This window comes from Schistocerca nitens, chromosome 2 (genome assembly GCF_023898315.1).
Source record: "Schistocerca nitens isolate TAMUIC-IGC-003100 chromosome 2, iqSchNite1.1, whole genome shotgun sequence".
NCBI classification, from domain to species: domain Eukaryota; kingdom Metazoa; phylum Arthropoda; class Insecta; order Orthoptera; family Acrididae; genus Schistocerca; species Schistocerca nitens.
In genome coordinates, this window is record NC_064615.1 from 353,034,691 (window position 1) to 353,055,678 (window position 20,988).

Consider the following 20,988-nt stretch of genomic DNA (forward strand, 5'->3'; position numbering starts at 1 on the left):
TGGGTTAACACTACATGGAATACTAATGGTACTAACAGCAGAAATGCATATGAACAGAATCTATGTAAATCTCTGCAGACTGTTTACAATGCTACAAGGGAAAGTGATTCTTAATCATTAATTCAGTCATGCTGTACGGCAATTGTAGCATTCTTACAGGAAAGATGACTTCTCCCAACTCAGGTGTAGCTCACTTTTCGGTTTACAGACAGACTATACCTCCCCAGCATTTCCTGTCCACTTATCTCATATGAGTAGACAAAATAACTTCACTGAGCTCATGCGTACATAGTGAAGTTACTTTCAGTTTACTGAGTATTATTTGCAGTTATTAAAAGAGTTATTATCTAACAAAACTTGACAGCTGGAGCTTTCAACTGTCTACAACACCAAAGAGTCTGTCCAAGTATAACAAGCATTCAATTTATATTCGACAATGTCGATTTCATGGTCTCCACTATCAATAGCTGGAGTACTTTTCACAACTTGAAGCTACAAATGCATCACTCCAGCTCTCCCAACATCTGAAGAGGCCCAGGGGCTTAAATTGGCTACCACTGTAACAGAAGTAAATTATCTAATTAAGGAAATTCGATATTTCAATACAAGTCAAGCAATGCATTACAGCAGATTACTGTCCTAGATTTAAACATGATCAGTCCTGTTCCATCAGACATATTGACATCCACCTTGCAAGATATACTTTGGTTGTGATATACTTTGGAAGCTCACTCTCTAAGTGTCAGCAGTCCCTGAGTGGAAGAGATTTATGCAGTGTACCAGTAGCGCAATTAACGGTGAGAGATGGGCTGCAACTTTCTGGTCATTCAGTACTTCACCACCAAGTGACTACAACAGGTTTCTACAGCTTTACAATATGCTGTCAATGACAGACAGCGGCAAGATCCTACATTTACCAGCCCAATCCCTTTCCCATCAACACTGCAAAGGTCACTGACAACATCACACTTACAAATTGGGCACTTCTCTGCCACCGTTTATAGGAACATATGTTACATAAAAACTCACCTAACAACTGCAAATAAGTAACCACCCAATAAACTGAAAATAGCCCCACTATGTGAACACAAGCTTTGTGATATTGTATACTTATGTAAGAGAAATGAACACAAAATGCTGGGGAGGTTTAGTTTGTCTGTAAGCTGAAAAGGGAGCATTATTCAGGCTGAAAGATACTGACTCTCCTGGAAGAACCCAACAACTGCCGTACAGGATGACTAAGTATCAATTTCCCCTCTAGCAGTGTACAACAGTATGCAGAAATTTACATAGAATCTGTCCATATGCTTTTCTTGCATTTGTATTATTAGCAACTCATATCTGTATTCAATGTAGTGTTGACACACTTTGTGGAAAATAAGCATCTCCCTCCCAGGAGTGGCAATGCACTGCATCGCCAGTGGCTCATAAGGCGAGCTACATTTGTTTCACACCATTACAACAATATTTTTAATAAACCATGATTTTTCCAACCTCTGCAATTTGGAAACTACTAGTCCCAGAGAAAATGTGAACAGAATCTTTATTGTAGGAAATTTAATGTAGTTTAATTTTGTACTGCCAGACATTTTCATCTAGAAGCTGCAGTTTCTAAGTTATTCATGAAAAACATAAGAACTGACCTTCAAATGCTACCCCACCAACACAATCACAAACCACCAATCAGGGTTTATAATATGTTATTCATTACACTCCTCCTTACCATTGTGCATAAATCTGCAACTACATGAATTTTTTTCCCCTCTTCGTTGACTGGGCTGTGTTGTGTAGCACTGAGTGCAGTATAGCGTGTGGGTTGTTTTAACTACAAGTGGTCTAATAAAGTGTCCAGTACTCTGTTGTTAGGTAAAACTTTGCCCTGACAGTTAATATTGTACAAAAATTTTCGTACCCCCCCCCCCCCCCCCCCCCCGGGGAAATGAGTGACAAATGTATGTCAGGATGCATTCAAGATTCTAAAGCTTTTTTATTTATTTTTTCCACAGAGTCACCAGTGTGAAATATTGCTGCCAGAATGGCACGATCTATGACCACCACAGCAAAACAGAGTATAGTAAACAGTTACTAGAGTAATTAACAGAGGGGAATGCAGTAGACAGAGAGAATGAATATTAAATATTTTGAAAAGAATTCCATGGAGCAATGAAGAATGGATTTTTTTGAAATAAAATCACAGGGAAGTAAGATTTCTATGAATGTGAATGTGTTTGACAACAATAGACTCTCATGAATAAGTAAAGAAAAAAATAAGAATAAAAAAGTAATAATGTTTGACAGCAAGCGACTCTCATGAATAAGTAAAGAAAAAATAAAAAAGAACTAATAATGCTGTTTGTGTAAGAAAGCAAAATGTATGTAATAAAATGTACGATTTACTTGTTAAACATGTAGAGACAAGGATGTTTAGCAGAAATCAAACACTGGAAAATCACCACTGGTGCTGCTACTCGCAGTGCGGTTTCACTTGCCTGAGATTGCAGTCGTGTGTGTGTGTGTGTGTGTGTGTGTGGTTTTTTTTTTTTTTTTTTTTTTTTGTGATGTGATAAAATTGGTGACTGACAGTTCCAGGATGTTTGTGGGACTCTTTTTCCACAAAGAGTCTGAGGGGACCCGTGTCTTTAGATCTAGTGCCCAAGTAGTTTCAAATACAGAATTCAGGTTGCTTAATATTTCATTTAGATATCGGTATTTAGATGTAGTACTGCTCAAACAGTTCGTTTTTCAGCTGAGCTGTGTACAGTAATTGTGGTAACACTGATTGTCAAGGAACAAGAAGGTACGGATGAGATAAGAAATTTACAAAACAAAACTGAAATATTTAAAAGTGAAAGTCAAAGTATCAAAAGAGAATTGAGTCCTTACGTCAGAAAGCAGATGAAGATACTGCTGAACAGTAAACTTGAGGAATTAGGAAAATGAGAGAGTGTGGTTGGTCTGTGGATAATGTCAGTGTCACAATTGTGAATGCTGACGTGATGTGAAAAAAAGGGAGGTAAAATAGTTAAAAGTGATGATACTCTACCACCACCCAACAGTCCAGAAGGTGACAGCAGACTACTGGAGAAACATAAAGAGTCTGTCAGAGGGGATGTTCAGGAAGCCCAAATGCTGAAAGTGTGAATTCAAATGGGAGTTGTGATTGGTGGGAGGATGTGTGGAGTTTCAATTTAAAAATGGTGGAATTACAAAAAAGGAGTATGATAAAAATGTCCAAGATCAAGTATATTAATCATGTTATCCAAAACTGGAAGCCATGAGTATGTAAAGGTATCAAAATCTAAGAGACAGCATTATATTATACTTTATATGTAGTTAACTAGTAATGTATGTTTCAGCACCGGAACAGTCTATGTAAACACTATAATTTTGAGATTTCTGAAATTGATGGCTTTCTGGGGAAAAGACATGGTCCGGACCAAAACAACTGCGAAGGACATGTTGGAATAAGAGTCATTTGTCATGTATTTCAACAGCAAACCGGCCAAGACAGTAGGTGCAAAATTAACAGTAATGGAAAGGATAGATTGCTGCTCACCAAACAGATGGCATGTTGAGTTGAAGACAGACACAATAAAAAGACTGTTACTCATTAAGCTTTTGGCCAAAACCTTCATCAGCAAAGAGAAACACACACACACACACACACACACACACACACACACACAAGCACACACACATCTCTCACACATGACTGCTATCTCTGGCTGCTTAGGCCAGACAAACTGAAGTGTCCACACGAAAAAATCCTTCCCACACAGCCTAGTCAACTGGGGATGGCACATCTGCAGGGACAGCAGTTTCCTTGCCCAGTATGCTGAAGGTCTCACAAAGGCTTTCACAGAGAGGCACTATCCCCCAGACCAAGTCTGCAGATTCCCTTGATATATCCCACACACTCAGGGTTTTGATTAACTATCATCATGCTCTGATATGAGATACATTTACCCAAGATCCTAACCACCCCTCCCAAAGTGGTGTTCTGACACTTACCCAACCTTCACATCATTGTAGTACACCCCATGCCGCCCCCCAGTCCCAGCCCCTTGCCATATTCCACGGAAGACCTATGTGCAAGACCTGCCCAATCCACCTACCCAGCACTTCTCATTCCAGTCGTGTCACAGGCTTATCCTATCCCATCAGAGGTTGGGCCAACTTGTGAAAGCAGCCATGTCATGTGCTAGCTTTGCTGCAATCATTCCTCAACTTTTTATATTGGTATGGCTACCAACCTACTGACCAGATATCCACCAGGATGAATGGCCACTACCAAGCTGTGGCCAAGAGCAAAGTGGACTACCCTGTTGCACAACATGCAGCTGAACATAACACGCTTTCATTTCCACGTGTGTTGCAAACGCCACCTGGATCCTTCCCACCATCACCAGCTTTTCTGAACTGCACAGATGGGAGTTATTCCTGACACACATTCTCCGCTCCAGAAATCATACTGGCCACAACCTATGATAATTTATTGTCCCCACACTCTCCACCCAACAGTTTATGCCCCCTCTGCTCTATCACCTCCTCCTAACTCACAGCCCTCACTGTGCACTGCTCTCTGCCAATGTGCCAACTGATCTTTTCTCTTCCTCTGCTCCTCTCCTTTGTGCTTCATTTCTTCCCCTCCCTCCCCCACAGCCTCCCAACACTGCACCAAGTGGCCTTGTCTGCTACATCTAGTCCCTGCATGCTCCACCAGGCAGCACTCTTCCCTCTTCCTGCACCCACACCCAGCTATCCCTCTCCCTTCCCCACTTCACTATGAATTCTTCCTCCTGCTTGAAGAGTTGCAGTTTCAGGCTGGCCCGAGCCTTGTGATAAAAGCTTTGGCCGAAAGCTTAATGTGTAACTTTCTCTTCATTGTGCTTCTCTGCAACTCAACGTATCATCTGCAACTAACTAAATTTTGGCTGTGGCATCACATTTCTGCCTATTTCATCTCTTGTAATTTGAACTAATTGTATCATCTTCAGTAAAAACATGATTATATTGACTAGAAAACAACCATATTTTATATAACTGGGAACTTACTTAGTGATGGCTTTTCTGACACAGAAGAATCAGTTATAAGAGTAAGCTTATTGAATACTCCACGCCCAAAATAATCTGCTACTAATGAGAAACCATCCTCAGCACGTTCTAACTGGCTATGGAATATTTCGTGAAGGTCACGACTCTGCTCCTGAAGAAGGTAACAACATTATTTCACACACGAGAAGAACTGAATTTGGTATTTAATCATATTATATTCCTTTTGAGAGGCATGTGCATTGATTACCTGTGACTTGATTATATCCAGTATTTTTTTGTTATCTGGCAGACAGGCTGGACACTCATTTTCATTTTCAGCAAAGCTCTGAAAACAGCTGAATGTTGGATGTTCAAAATTAGAAATACACTATAACAATGGTAGAAGAACTATGGATACTGAGTATTGCTTTTTTATGTCACTTAAATTATGAGCTCATCTTGTAAAATTTTATGTTCATCGAAAAAAGTGTAATCAAGTAAAATAACAGCCATAAATTTAATACTACATTATGTTGTATGACTTACTGTTGGTGATATGAGTGCTGGCACAGAAAATGAACAGAAGGTAGCTCCAACTGGTGGTTGCAAGCAGAACAGCGTGATGCTTGGAACACCACAGCACTGAAATATTTATGGGAATGGTCTCAGCTGACTATATTATATATTCTGTACACCACAAATAAACGCAACTGGAATGACTATGTTCACAGACTGTGAAGAAAATGCAGCCATTATAAACATACAGAAACACACAACAAATAATCAGTTGATAAAGGGACATCAGGTGTGAAGTGTGAGGAAAAGGGAGACAGAAAAGTTTTATAAGTAGAAAATTAATTAGAAGAAATAAATAATGTGATTTATCATCACAACAACGACACAAATAACTTAAATAACTTGAAGTACTACTTGAGATAAGTTAGTCTTCCCCAATAGACAATGTTCCTTGCAAAAGAGGGTGCAACAGTTTTTTGATTGTATTTCAGAACTATGATTTCTTTTTTTTTCTTACACACCTTTAATTTAAAGTCATATTGTATGATAAAGGCCAAAATCTCTTTTCTGATTTTCCCTCCATGCACAGCTTGTTTTCATGTAGTTTCATTCTGATTACAGAATTAATGGGATATTGTTTAATTATTTTTCATGCATGAAATAAATTGCACAACTGAGTTAATTTCATTGAATACTTTAGGAACATTATGCTTCAATAGTAACACAAAATAAAACTTGCAATTAATACATTCTCTAATCTAAGCATCTTCAGAATAGGAGGGAAATAACTGGAACAAAGTCTATGGGAAAAAATCCTGCAACCCGCAAACACTTTCCACTGAGTGAGTATTGTGTGCTATTTTACGTATAAAGCAATATCTTCAAAAGAGAGAGAGAGAGAGAAAGAGAGAGAGAAAGAGAGAGAGAGAGAGAGAGAGAGAGAGAGAGAGAGAGAGAGAGAGAGAGATTGCCATATGAGAGAGAGATTGCCATATGAAGTCTGAAATTAGTTGCAGAAAAATAAATAGTTCATTGAACAAATAGTGTGGCTGGTTGCAGTTTTCTGATGTATATGTTAACAGCTGCACAGTTCTCAAGCCATTTTGGTTAAAATAAAGAACTTGAATGTGCAGTTGCTCACTGTACTCGTACAAGAAACATAACTAGCTAACATTGCTAGCATTTGCTTATTGTAAGTGCACTTAATTTAGAAATAATTTGGCCCAAAAAGTAGTTTTAAAAATATTTCTTTCATATCACTGCTGCGCACAAAACCTTCACATCTTCCAGTCAACATACAGTATATCCTATTGTTCATAACGTCATCCAGTCTTCCTCTTTTATCTGCAGTGGCCATCTTTATAATGTCTATCCAGCATGTTTCTGGTCTTCCTAAGAAGTCCCTTCCAGTTATCTCTCCAAATTAACTTGAGCCGTTCTCACTTGTTCCAAACCATGACCAAATCACTAAGAGTCCAGATATTTCGACTCACTCTAGCAGTGCTCCTTTGATACCACCAATCTCTCTCACCTCTTCATTTCTTAAACTACCCAAGTTTATATCCTGGATCGTGGGCATCAGGAGCTTCGTGTATGACAAGTGTACCACTCTTTGTGTGAGGTTGCACGTTTCTATAGCATATACAGGATGAGGCGAAAGTCTGGATACTCCCCTACAGAAGTTGAATGGTGAGAGGAATCATAATGGTGTCTGGTATGGGGTGGCTGTACATGGGGGCACAATTTATAGGCACTATGGCAACAGCGGTGACTATCTTGATATCCTTCATCTTAGATTTGGATTACATGCTTCAAATGGGAAGGGGGGTCATGTGGCACATCATTTTGAACTCCCTCTTTCTCAGGAAAACACATGTGAAACCTGTTTTAAAATATCTTCATTTGTGTAGGAGTTTTGGCTTGTTAAAGTTTGAAATTACAAAGAGGTGATCAGTTCTGTTTATTGTCGCAGGTGATCCACAATGGCACTTGCACCACAGGAACACATTGAAACTGTGTTAATAAGTGGTGGATCAAGTACCAGAGGGATTGCTGCTAACTTCAATGCCTGGCATCTTGTGAGAAATGACATTTCATATATGACAGTGTCTAAGTTATTGGACAAATTTTGTGCAACAGGTTCTGTGGTGGACAAGCCACACAGTGGATGTCCAAGAACAGCCGCCACCGACTAGGAGACTGCAACAGCAGTAGTTGCAGTGTTTGTAAAACATCCACATCACAATATGCACTGGTTATGAGCAATATCCGGAGTCAGTTCCCGTTCAATCCTTCATGTGCTGTATACACAACAATGGCACCCCTACAAGTTACAGTTGCAATACCATCTCTCAGCGGATGATCCTGATCAGCAGATGCAGTTTGCAGAATGGGCTCAGGAGCAGTGTAACAGGAATTCAAACTTTTCACAAGTATTGTTCAGTGACAAAACTAATCTCTATGTGCAAAAAGAAATAAAAAAACAGAATCATCGTTATTGGTCAGATGCAAACTCCCCGTGGGTGGAGCCCTATAAAGATGCAGGTGGAGGAAAATCAATGGTTTGGTGTGGGATTTGGGACACAAAGAATCATGGATCCAGCATTTAATGTTGGAATCTTCAATGGTGAGAGGCACCTTAACATGCTCTATGGGTATGTGCTACCATAGTTGATGAATCCACAGGGTGATTTCCAAATCCTCTTCCAACAAGACAGTGCACCTCCCCACTATGCTACTGAAGTCAGACAGTTTCTGGATGAACAATTTGGAGGTCGCAGGATAGGTAGGTGGGGTCCACCTGGATGGCCACCAGGGTCCCTTGATCTTGTAACTCTTGACTTTCATCTGTGGGGACATCTGAAATCAATTGTGTATGAGGTATAAATCAACAATATAGCCCATCTTTGCCAACGTATTAAGGAGGCATGTGTCTGTTGACCCACAGATCCTGTAATGTATGCAGCAGGACTGGCAAAAAAGACTTTAATCGTGTGCCCAGTGCAATGGAGGTCATATTGAGCATATGCCATAATCCCGATTCTGACAAGTGTCCTAGATTTTAACAGGTAATAACTCCTACACAAATAAAGATAGCTTAAAACAGGTTTCATATGCACATGATGTGCCACATAACCCCTTCCCATTTGAAACATGTAACCCAAATCCAAAATGGAGGATATCAAGATGGCCTCAGCTGTCGCCATAGCTCCTGTAACTTCTGGCCTCACCTACTGACACCCCATACCAGATGCCATTATGATTCCTTACACCATTCGTCTTTTGTAGGGGTGTAGCCAGACTTTCACCTCACCCTTTACTACAGGAGTAATGGAGATCACTTGCCAAATAACAAAGGGTTGAGTTGTCGACATGTGCGCGCGCGCGCCCACACACACACACACACACACACACACACACACACACACACACACCTGTGCACATACAGTGTGCTGGAAGGGTCACACAATGCCAGGAATGCAGTTCAGCAGATGAACTGGGGTGGGGGATCTATCAGGTGGTGAGGGTACAGGCAGAAAGACGTGGGAAGCAGGAGGAGATGAAGGGAGGCAGCAGACGAGCACAGAATCTCTCTCCAGTCTGATTCACTTGATCCTCCACAACCCAACATGTCACCTTCCTGGACACTTACCGCCACCTCTTTGTTGGCTCCATCCACACCAGTGTCTACATTAAGCACACTAACCACCAACAAAGTGAGCACCTTTACAGCTATCACCTGTTTCACACAGAAAAATTGCTCTGATATAGCTTAGCCACCCATGGAAGGCATATCTGCACTGACGAAAATTCCGTTGCTCAGTATGCTGGAGGTCTCTCAAAGGCCTTCACAGACAGGCACTATACCACAAACCTAGTCTGCAAGTAGACTGCATATGCCTTATCCTCATACATCTCTAATCCTTCCACCACCCTCCACAATCAGCTGCAAAAGAGTGACCCCTTCATCACCCAATGTCATCCTCGACTGTAGCAATTGAACCATGTCCTTCACCAGGCTTTGACTATCTATCATCGTGCCCACAGTTGAAAGACAACTACCAACAATTCTTCTCACCCCTCCTAAAGTGGTGGTCCATCAAGCCCCACAACCTCTTGACCTAACCATCATCATCCATCACTATGTCACTCCCACTCCCAACCCCTTGCCGCAGGAGCTATATCCTTGTGAAAGACACAGGTGCAAGATCTGTCCAAAACACCCACTTGGCACAACTTACTCCAGTCCCATCATGGGCTAACCCTATTCCATCTGAAGCAGGGGCATGTGCGAAAGCAAGCTTGTCATATAACAGCTCTGCTGAAGTTCAGGTCAGTATTTTACATGCCTGTGAAAATAAACCAGCTGTCAACCAGAATGAATGTCCACTATCAAAGTTGACCACCCAGAGCATAAAATACGCAAGTTCAATTGTTGGCTCACACCACTGCTTCTGGGTCCTTCCCTTCATCACCAGCTTTTCTGAAGTACACAGATCGAAGTTATTGTTGCAACACATCCTTCGCTCCCGTAATCCTCCTGACCTCAATCTCTACTGACTCTCTGTCTCCACAACCTCTACCCAGCAGTTCCCCTTCCTCTGTCCTTTCATCACTTCCAAATCCACACTTCCACATTGTCTCATCTAGCACCACATCTCATTGGCACCAGTGCTCATGTGTCACATGTCTCTCCCATTCACATGCCACCCCTCCCTCCCCCATTCCTATCCTACTCACCTGCTGCCTCTCTCCATTGCTTGCTACCATTCTCAACTCCTCCTCCTGCTTCCTGCCTCTACCCACTACAACCAATACAACCCTGACCCCAGCCCACCTGCTAAACTGCAACTGCAGCATTATGTCTTCAGCAGGCACAATGTGTGTGTGTGTGTGTGTGTGTGTGTACTTTAGCTTGTCAAAGTATTGCTTCTGAAAGCTAGGCCTAAAGTGTTCACATTCTGTCAGTACTTTCCTCATTATATTTCTATAGAATATGTTATAACTGGGTTGACGTTCTTGTCGTATATCACTGATTTTGATTTTTTTGGCACCTTGAGAATCCATAGAAGCGGTCTGACATGTTGACACAAGCATGTGTGCTTCTGAATTCTATCTGCAACTTCTTTCACGGTTAGATTGCCTTGAGAATTCATATTTCTAAAGCATGAAAAGTTTTCCACATTTTGCAGGGGGTATCTTGATGTTTGCTGTTTGTGCCTCACAGTTTGCTGATACTTCTACTGTTCTGAGATTGTATATCTGGAATTCATCCATCCATTTGTCTCTTAGAACACTTGTCTCTTAGAACACATCACCAATAAAGCCGCGGTGTTAAGCTGTGCATGGTATTTTCCAATGTTCTTCGTTATGTCATCCATGACAGTAATGAGCGGCAGTGATGATAGAGGACTAACTTCCTAAAATTCACTTTTGGTCTGAAACCAGGATAAATGACCTTTTTTCAATCAAACAAAGCTAGTACAGTGTTCATACAGCATTTGAGCCTTCCTTGCTAAACCTTTGAGCATGCTTCTCTTTCTCAGCCACTCTCAGTTCTTTCCTCTTTTCATGCTGTCATATGCCTTCTCGGCATCAAGGAACACTAGGAGTAAGTCACAAAGAAAATATGCTTGCAGTTGTTTTGAGGTACATGATAAAATAAATGCTACTGCTCTGACTGCAATTATAAAGAAATGAAAGCTGATGTCATCTAAAATACCTATATTTTTTATTGGCTGGGTCTTGTATCAGCACATACAATTTAATCGAAGGTGCAGGTTTTATTACACTTAATAGAATATTAATTTCTTGAAAGTTCCTTATTTATATTCCACAAAATCAATTTCCTGAAACTTTTGTCTTTACATCCTATAAACATTTTTTCATTGACACCAGAAAAAAACAAACCTTGTCTGCATGGATTGTATCTGCTGTCGGATTTTGTCAGTCTCTTGGCGATATTTGTTAATGAGCTGCTGTTCTTGCTCTGTAAGTTCTTTTTCTGTTTGCAAAACACTGAGCAAGTAACTTCTAACATCACCAATAGTGGCTGTTCCTGAACTGGCCAAAGCATCAACAACAAGAAGTGGAGACAGAAGACGTTGTTTCTCTGCAAGTCAGAAAACAATAAGGATGTACGGCTCACTGTGACAATAATGATTAAAAGAAGGTAACGAGTAACAACTCGACAGATGTATTCTCCATCAGAAATTCAATTTTTCTCCATTATAAAAATAAAACTTATTTCTAACTGTACTACAATAAAAAATTTGCAAAACATGTAAGATGCATAATAAAATATTACACCTTTTTACAGGTTTTATTTGCACAATACATTACTTTATAGCAGGATGAAAGTAGAACACTTTACATTGCAAAATATATCCTGTTGGAAGAAGCTTCGTGAATTGAACAATTATTTTTCGCTCAGAATTATTAACTCGTATAAAAATAAAGTTACAGTATAGTACCTATGACGCTGAGAACTTCTCCTAAGAGGTCACTTGGAGTTTCAGAATCTTTGGTACATGCCCAGAGCGCTTGAACCCACAAACTAGGATCTTGCTGACCAAATCTTCTGCATGTTGTGAGAACTGCTTTGTAATCTCTCTGCCGTATGTGGTATTGCAGAATCTGCTGATATCTGTAATTACACAAATACAGCATTGTAACTAAAATCAGTTTTACTTGTACTTGAATTACAAAAAAAATCAATGAAGAAGTGACAAACGGAATAAGGAAACTGTGACTACGAATAAAGAACTTCCACAATGAGTTATATTTGAAGTTTAAGTAACATTCAGAGGCACCAAGCATATTTTATAAATGCTAGAAGTGAAACATGTTTTCCTCATTTCTTTTCAAATTTATTTGTAATTTTGCTATATTTTTCTATTGTTGTTTGGGGGACTGAGGAAAAGTATTTTAAGCCTTCATACTGTAATACACTATATCAATGGAAAATAAATTAAAATTATTTTCATGCAATGGATTCTGCACTGCTTTGACATGCTCATACAGCTTAATGTGTTACCGCGTAACGACAAGTGCCAACACGAGGAGAAAGAATGAAAGAGCAGAGAGGGCTGTGAGATGACGTCGGTCAATAGTATGCTGACACCAAGACAGGAGCGGCCTCTATAGGAAGAGAATATAAGCGCCGTTCCGCCTAGCCCCAGCAGCAGTGGAAGATTAGCCAAGCCATCATACTAACGCTATAGCAGTGACTTATGAACTGAATTGTTTTGCTTGCATTGAAATTGTGTATACTGAAGGACATTGATTATTTTATTTGACTGTCGCCATTTGCTTGCAACACACCTTTGTGAATACGCAAAGTTAAGTACTGTCAGTTTAACTTACTGTAATAAACTCCACTAATATGATTTGCTTGAACTGTTGCCCAGCGATCCAAGAAAACAGCTTCCTAGGCACTCTATATTAGACGAGTGGGTGGTTACTACATAATGCACAGCATCCTATCTGAGAGAAGGGAGGTGGTCCATATGTGGGTCAAATCTGTGCGGCAGATTAATGGCTGTTAGTTTGGTACAACTGCCATCCTGAGTGTTGTTTCAGGTGGTTGTGGTGTCACAAGGCTAAGGCCTGTCCCACCCCTCATTAAATCGACCAAGACTTATACGAATAATTGTAAGAACAGTTATTATTATTATGTTCTTTAAGTTTGTTTTTGGGTTTTCAGAAATACTGTGGAAAGAAAGTTTATTTATGTTGCAGATAACATGGAAGACGTTGCCCAACAATCACCACAAAAATTCGACGTAGCGGCAAGTGGGCAAGGAATAAAACGAATGCTGCAAACTACCACGAGCCATGGAAGAGCCTGGGCCGCGAGGGCATCGAGCTTCCTAGGTCGTTGTTGGACAACGTCAAAGGAAGAGATATTCTGCTTTCTCTTTGTAAATAGATCGATCGAGTCTTGAAAGGTTCATGTAAAATGTATAGGCGGGTGACACATTAGGTGGGACCCGATGCCTGTAATACTTCCACAGTTATTAAAAAGTTGTTAAACGGCAAAACCAATAGTTCATCTTATATAGATAAAAAGTAGTAAAGATATAGGAAAGGAAGAGTTGTGGCGTCAGAACGAAAAGTGATACATCGCTCAGCAACGAAGGAGGACGTAAACAGTGGGTATTACGTGGTGAAAACAAATCAACTGATAAAACAGTAAGTCTGTAATTAAGCATAAAGCCATATAACACTGCATTGTTTTAGGTAAATACTGGCCTTTTCCCAATCTCTGCCTCATAAAATAAGACACAAACGGTTAAAATATGATAACAGACTTAAAACAGAGTTTACACACTTCATGTACAAATGCCCCCCTTAAGTTAACTGACAATAGTAGCGACAGGAAGCAGATCTGGCCACAAATTTAAAACAAAAATAAGTCTGCCAAATTATGAAAACACTAGGCCCCATTCAATGGGATAAACATTAGGAAAGAGAGAGAGAATTGTATGCTGTTTTAAAATGCTGTTAAATAATTGGTTAATGCATGCACATAGTTTTTAACAATGAAATTCCAACTCTCCTTCAGCAATGAAAATACAACATTTTATCAGTGGATGACAGGCCAAGCTCAACTAGAACATGATGGTTATATTAGTAAAAAGGATTTTCTCCTTAATTACCCAACTTATTAAAGATCACGTGATCTTTCATTTCTGAAAAAATGTTCACTGTCTGCAGAAGTGCTCCAGAAATTTACTTACAGTGCTCATGTTCTGCCAACATTGTGTGATGTGCTAAAAATCCACAAAGAGGGGACATCACATTTTTAGTAACTTAGATGGACCTACTTATATTTTGGCCAAATATTTAGAAGCATCACATATATAATATTTATACAACATTAAGAAGCATCACATTTTCAGTAACTTAGATGGACCTACATATACCGGGTGATCAAAAAGTCGGTATAAATTTGAAAACTTAATAAATCACGGAATAATGCAGATAGAGAGGTAAAAATTGACACACATGCTTGGAATTACATGGGGTTTTATTAGAACCAAATAAAAAAAAAACAAAGTATTGCTAGATGCGTGAAAGATCTATTGCGTGCGTTGTTTGGTGATGATTGTGTGCTCAGCCGCCACTTTTGTCACGCTTGGCCTCCCAGGTCCCCAGACCTCAGTCTGTGTGATTATTGGCTTTGGGGTTACCTGAAGTCGCAAGTGTCTCGTGATCGACCGACATCTCTAGGGATGCTGAAAGATAACATCCGACACCAATGCCTCAACATAACTCCGGACATGCTTTACAGTGCTATTCACAACTTTATTCCTTGACTACAGCTATTGTTGAGGAATGATTGTGGACATATTGAGCATTTCCTGTAAAGAACATCATCTTTGCTTTGTCTTACTTTGTTATGCTAATTATTGGTATTCTGATCAGATGAAGCGCCATCTGTCGGACATTTTTTGAACTTGTGTATTTTTTGGTTCTAATAAAACCCCATGTCATTCGAAGCATGTGTGTCAATTTGTACCTCTCTATCTACATTATTCCGTGATTTATTCAGTTTTCAAAATTATACTGACTTTTTGATCACCCGGTACCTTGGCAAAATATTTAGAAGCAATTCTTCATTATTCCATTGATAATAGTGAACATTATATTTCTGTAACATCTGAAATCATTATGCCTGCTTGTAATCTTTGAAGTTACATCCCTTTTTATGTCAGTTCCTCTTGATAAGTCTTTGAGCTTGATCACTGAAAAGTCCAATGTTCTAACTTTAATCTACTTGAAATTTAATGACAAGGTTTTCAGATACATGGAGTGACTATGAAGATTCTACCATTCACAACTGCTAACTTTTTTCATGGAGATTTTTAAGGACTAAGCATGGTGGACAAAATCTTTGAAACCAACCTGTTTTTGGATGTATATTAAGCACACCTTCATGATTTGGGCATGCGCATTACATTCATTTTAATGTCTTTGAGGTGTTTAAATTCTACTCATTCTGGCTTTAAATTTGCAATGGAAGTTGAAAGTGACAGAAACTAATTTATGATATATTGGTGTACAAAACCAATTATGAAACTTTGGAGCACACAATTCGTTGTAAACCTATGCTCACTGATCCACACCTGTACCTAAATGAGTTGTCATATACCATATCAATGCACTGGGTATCCTTAGCACTTACGGATGAGGACATGTCACCACTGTCACTAAAAGCTCAACACAAGTGTTTGTATGCATAAAGCCTGTGTTTCTACGCAGTAGGTATTCTGATAAGTAGATTTGTTGATGTAGAGCAGTTGCGGTGCTTGGAGCAGGCCCAGAAAAACAGAAAAATATTTTAATGATATTATGAGAAGGAAAGCTGCTACTCACCATGTAGCAGAGATGCTGATTCGCAGATAGGCACAACAAGAAGACTATCACAATTTAATTGTGCGTGTCTTTTTGTTGTGCCCATCTGTGACTCAGAATCTCCGCTATATTGTGAGTAGCAACTTCTCTTCTAATAGTATTGTTACATTCCATCCTGGATTTTCTGTTGTTTGAAAAATATTTTAAAAAATTCATACCAAGACTTTACTTCCTTTGCCAGCTTTGTTACAAATTATCTGCACCTACACAATTTCAGTGTAAACAAAATTCCATATTACTGTAGGAAAGCTTAAAATGGTGACAAAAGTGATGGGATAGTGATATGTACATATAGAGATGGTGGTGGTATTGCATTCACAAGATATAAAAGGGCAGTGCATTGGTGGAGCTGTCATTTATACTCAGCTGATTCATGTGAACAGGTTTCCGACATGATTATGCAAGCATGAGGAGAATTAAGAGACTTTGAATGCAGAATGGCAGTTGGAGGTAGATGCATGGGATGTTCCATTTAGAAAATTGTTAGGGAATTCAATATTCTGAGAGCCACAGTATCAAGACTGCACTGAGAATACCACATTTCAGGCATTATCTCTTACAGTGGACAAAGCAGTGTCCAGTGGCCTTCACTTAGTGACCGAGGGCAGCAGTGTTTGCATAGAGTTGTCAGTGCTACTAGACAAGCAACACTGCATGAAATCATTGTAGAAATCAATGTGGATGTAGGACAAACTTATCTGTTATGACAGTGCAGTGAAATTTGGCATTAATGAGCTACGGTACGACTGATGCGAGGGCCTATGCTAACAGCACAACATTGGTGTGGTGCAGACACCACTAAGCCATGAACCCAAGAAACAAGGCACTATGAAAGCTGGTAGTGGCCCCATAATTATGTGGGCTGGGCTTATATGGAATGGATTGAGTCCTCTGGTCCAACTGAACCGATGATTTACTGGAAACGGTTATCTTTGGCTGTTTGGAGACCATTTGCAGGGATTCATGGACTTCATGTTCCCAAACAATTATGGAATTTTTATGGATGACCATGTGCCATGTCATCAGTCTACAATTGTCCACGATTAGTTTGAAGAACATTTCGGACAATTTGGGTGAAAGATTAGGCCACTCCAATCACCCGACATGAATCCCATTGACAATTTATGGGACATAATCAAGAGGTCAGCTCATGCACAAAACCCTACACAGCCAACACTTTCGAAATTATGGATGGCTACAGAGGCAGCATGGCCCAATATTTCTGCAGGGGAATTCCAATGATTGTTAAGCCCATGCCACGTCAAGTTCTTGCACTACACCACACAAAAGGAGGCCTGGTACAATATTTGGAAGTCTCATAACTTTTGTCACCTAATTGTATGTCAGACTGTTTGTACTGTCCACAACAGATGCTTTGAAATATATATACCACACGAGGATGAAACACAGATAGCTGCTGCGGCATCCCATTGCTGGTACTGTGCATCTGGTGGCTTGATTTAAATTAGTTTAGTAGACACAAACCATGGACCTGGCCGATGGTGGGGAGGCTTGCGTGCCTCAGTGATACAGATAGCTGTACTGTAGGTGCAACCACAATGGAGGGGTATCTGCTGAGAGGCCAGAAAAATGTGTGCTTCCTGAAGAGGGGCATCAACCTTTCCAGTAGTTGCAGGATCAACAGTCTGGATGATTGACTGATCTGACCTTGTAACATTAACCAAAACGGCCTTGCTGTGCTGGTACTGTGAACAGCTGAAAGCAAGGGGAAACTACAGCCGTAATTTTTCTCGAGGGCATGCAGCTTTACTGCATGGTTAACTGATGATGGCGTCCTCTTGGGTACAATATTCTGGAGGTAAAATAGTCCCCCATTTGGATCTCTGGGTGGGGACTACTCAAAAGGATCTTGTTATCACTAGAAACAAAACTGGTGTTCTATGGGTCAGAGCGTGGAATGTCAGGTCTCTTAATTGGGCAGGTAAGTTAGAAAATTTAAAAGGGGAAATGCATAGGTTAAAGTTAGATATAGTGGGAATTAGTGAAGTTCGGTGGCAGGAGGAACAAGATTTCTGGTCAGGTGAATACAGGGTCACAAATACAAAATCAAATAGGAGTAATGGGCGAAGAGATTGAAGAAATGTATGATGAGATAAAAGAAATTATTCAGATAGTGAAGGGAGACAAAAATAGTAGGAAAAGGAAGAGTAGTGGGGGAATGTGGAATGGGGATAAGGAATGAAAGAGGAAGCCGCCTGGTAGAATTTTGCACAGAGCATAACATAATCATAGCTAACACTTGGCTTAAGAATCATGAAAGAAGGATGTATATGTGGAAGAGGCCTGAAGACACTGGAAGGTTTCAGATAGATTATATAATGGTAAGACAGAGATTTAGGGACCAGGTTTTACATTGTAAGACACTTCCAGGGGCAGATGTGGACTCTCACCACACTCTGTTGGTTATGAACTGTAGAATAAAACTGAAGAAACTGCAAAAAGGTGGGAATTTAAGGAGATGGGACCGGGGTAAACCAAAAGAACCAGAGGTAGAGTGTTTCAGAGAGAGCATTAGGGAATTACTGATAAGAACAGGGGAAAGAAATACAGTAGAAGAAGAATGGGTAGATTTGAGAGATGAAATAGTGAAGGCTGCGGAGGATCAAGTAGGTAAAAAGATGAGGGCAAGTAGAAATTCTTGGGTGACAGAAGAGATACTGAATTCAATTTATGAAAGGAGAAAATATAAAAATGCAGTAAATGAAGCAGGCAAAAAGGAATACAAACGTCTCAAAAATGAGATTGACAGGAAGTGCAAAATGGCTAAGCTGGGATGGCTGGAGGACAAATGTAAGGATGTATAGGCTTATCTCACTAGGGGTAAGATAGATACTGCCTACAGAAAAATTAAAGAGACCTTCGCGGGAAAGAGAACCACTTGTATGAATATCAAGAGCTCAGATGGAAAACCAGTTCTAAGCAAAGAAGGGAAAGCAGAAAGGTGGAAGGAGTATATAGAGGGTCTATACAAGGGTGATGTACTTGAGGACAATATTATGGAAATGGAAGAGCACGTAGGTGAAGACGAAATGGGAGATATGATACTGTGTGAAGAATTTGACAGAGCACTGAAAGATTTAAGTCGAAACAAGGCCCCGGGAGTGGACAACATTCCATTAGAACTACTGATAGCCTTGGGAGAGCCAGCCCTGACACAACTCAACCATCTGGTGAGTAAGATGTATGAGACAGGCGAAATACCCTCAGACTTCAAGAAGAATATAATAATTCCAATCCCAAAGAAAACAGGTGTTGACAGGTGAGAAAAATTACCGAACTATTAGTTTAATAAGTCACGGCTGCAAAATACTAACACAAATTCTTTATAGACGAATGGAAAAACTGGTAGAAGCCGACCTTGGGGACGGTCAGTTTGCATTACGTAAAAATGTTGGAACACATGAGGCAATACTGACCCTAAGACTTATCTTAGAAGATAAGATTCAGGAAAGGCAAACCTACAGTTATAGCATTTGTAGACTTAGAGAAAGCTCTTGACAATGTTGACTGGAATACTCTCTTTCAAATTCTGAAGGTGGCAGGGGTAAAATATAGGGAGCGAAGGGCTATTTACAATTTGTACAGAAACCACATGGCAATTATATAAGAGTTGAGGGGCATGAAAGGGAAGCAGTGGTTGGAAAGGGAGTGAGACAAGGTTGTAGCCTATCCCCGATGTTATTCAATCTATACATTGAGCAAGCAGTAAAGGAAATAAAAGAAACATTTGGGGTAGGAATTAAAATCCATGGAGAAGAAATAAAAACTTTGAGGTTTGCCAATGACATTGTAATTCCGTCAGAGACAGCAAAGGACCTGGAAGAACAGTTGAACGGAATAGACAGTGTCTTGAAAGGAGACTATGAACATCAACAAAAGCAAGATGAGGGTACTGGAATGTAGTCTAACTAAATCAGGTGATGCTGTAGTAGATGAGTTTTGCTATTTGGGGAGCAAAATAACTGATGATGGTCGAAGTAGGGAGGATATAAAATGTAGACTGGCAAGGGCAAGAAAAGCGTTTCTAAAGAAGAGAAATTTGTTAACATCAAGTATAGATTTAAGTGTCAGTAAGTATTTTCTGAAAGTATTTGTATGGAGTGTAGCCATGTATGGAGGTGAAACATATAAATAGTTTAGACAAGAAGAGAATAGAAGCTTTCAAAATGTGGTACTACAGAAGAATGTTGAAGATTAGATGGGTAGATCATGTAACTGATGAGCAGGTACTGAATAGAACTGGGGAGAAGAGGAATTTGTGGCACAACTTGTCTAGAAGAAGGGATCGGTTGGTAGAACATGTTCTGAGGCATCAAGGGATCACCAATTTAGTATTGGAGGGCAGTGTGGAGGGTAAAAATCGCAGAGGGAGACCAAGAGATGAATACACTAAACAGATTCAGAAGGATGTAGGTTGCAGTAGGTACTGGGAGATGAAGAACCTTGCACAGGATAGAGTAGCATGGAGAGCTGCACCAAACCAGTCTCTGGACTGAAGACCACAACGACAACAACAGTAGACAATGATATTAAGAGAGAATGGGGGCTTACTGTAACCAAGGCAGTTTGGACCTGCATCAGATCACAATGCTTTCATCTCTGCTGGCAGGATGTTTTGGTGGAAATTTTTGACAATAATATAGTGCTTTTGCAAGGATCTACCAATAGTGGTGCAACATGTACACACTGCATCAGGGACAGCACTGACAGCTACTGAGCACGTGCTGTGGGTTTTAGTGGCATATATAAGGGTGTTGACTCAGTTGCCCCATTATTTCAAACTTAGTAGAAGCGATGGGAGATTATCATTTAATGTCCTGTGAACTGTGTGGTTGTCTAAGCACAAGCATGGGGGGTAAGAACAGGAAAAGGGATCAGCCCTGTCCTCCTTAAAGCAACCATCCTGGTATTTGCCTTAAGTGACTTAGGGAAACCATGGAAAGTTAATCTGGATAGCTGAAGGGCGATTCAAATTTCAGCCTTCTCGAATTTGGGTCC

General features: G+C 40.1%; 1 protein-coding gene across 1 annotated transcript in view; it reads right to left on the minus strand.

The window, feature by feature from the left end:
- LOC126236168 (vacuolar protein sorting-associated protein 11 homolog) overlaps positions 1 to 20,988 on the minus strand; it is a 193,588-nt gene that overhangs the window by 15,046 nt on the left and 157,554 nt on the right. The window contains exons 15-19 of the mRNA XM_049945264.1: positions 12,024 to 12,196; positions 11,461 to 11,662; positions 5,581 to 5,676; positions 5,303 to 5,390; positions 5,056 to 5,206 (exon numbers count right to left, since the gene is read on the minus strand). Of these exons, the coding sequence (XP_049801221.1) occupies positions 5,056 to 5,206; positions 5,303 to 5,390; positions 5,581 to 5,676; positions 11,461 to 11,662; positions 12,024 to 12,196 (710 nt within the window). The remainder of the gene's footprint in view (positions 1 to 5,055; positions 5,207 to 5,302; positions 5,391 to 5,580; positions 5,677 to 11,460; positions 11,663 to 12,023; positions 12,197 to 20,988) is intronic.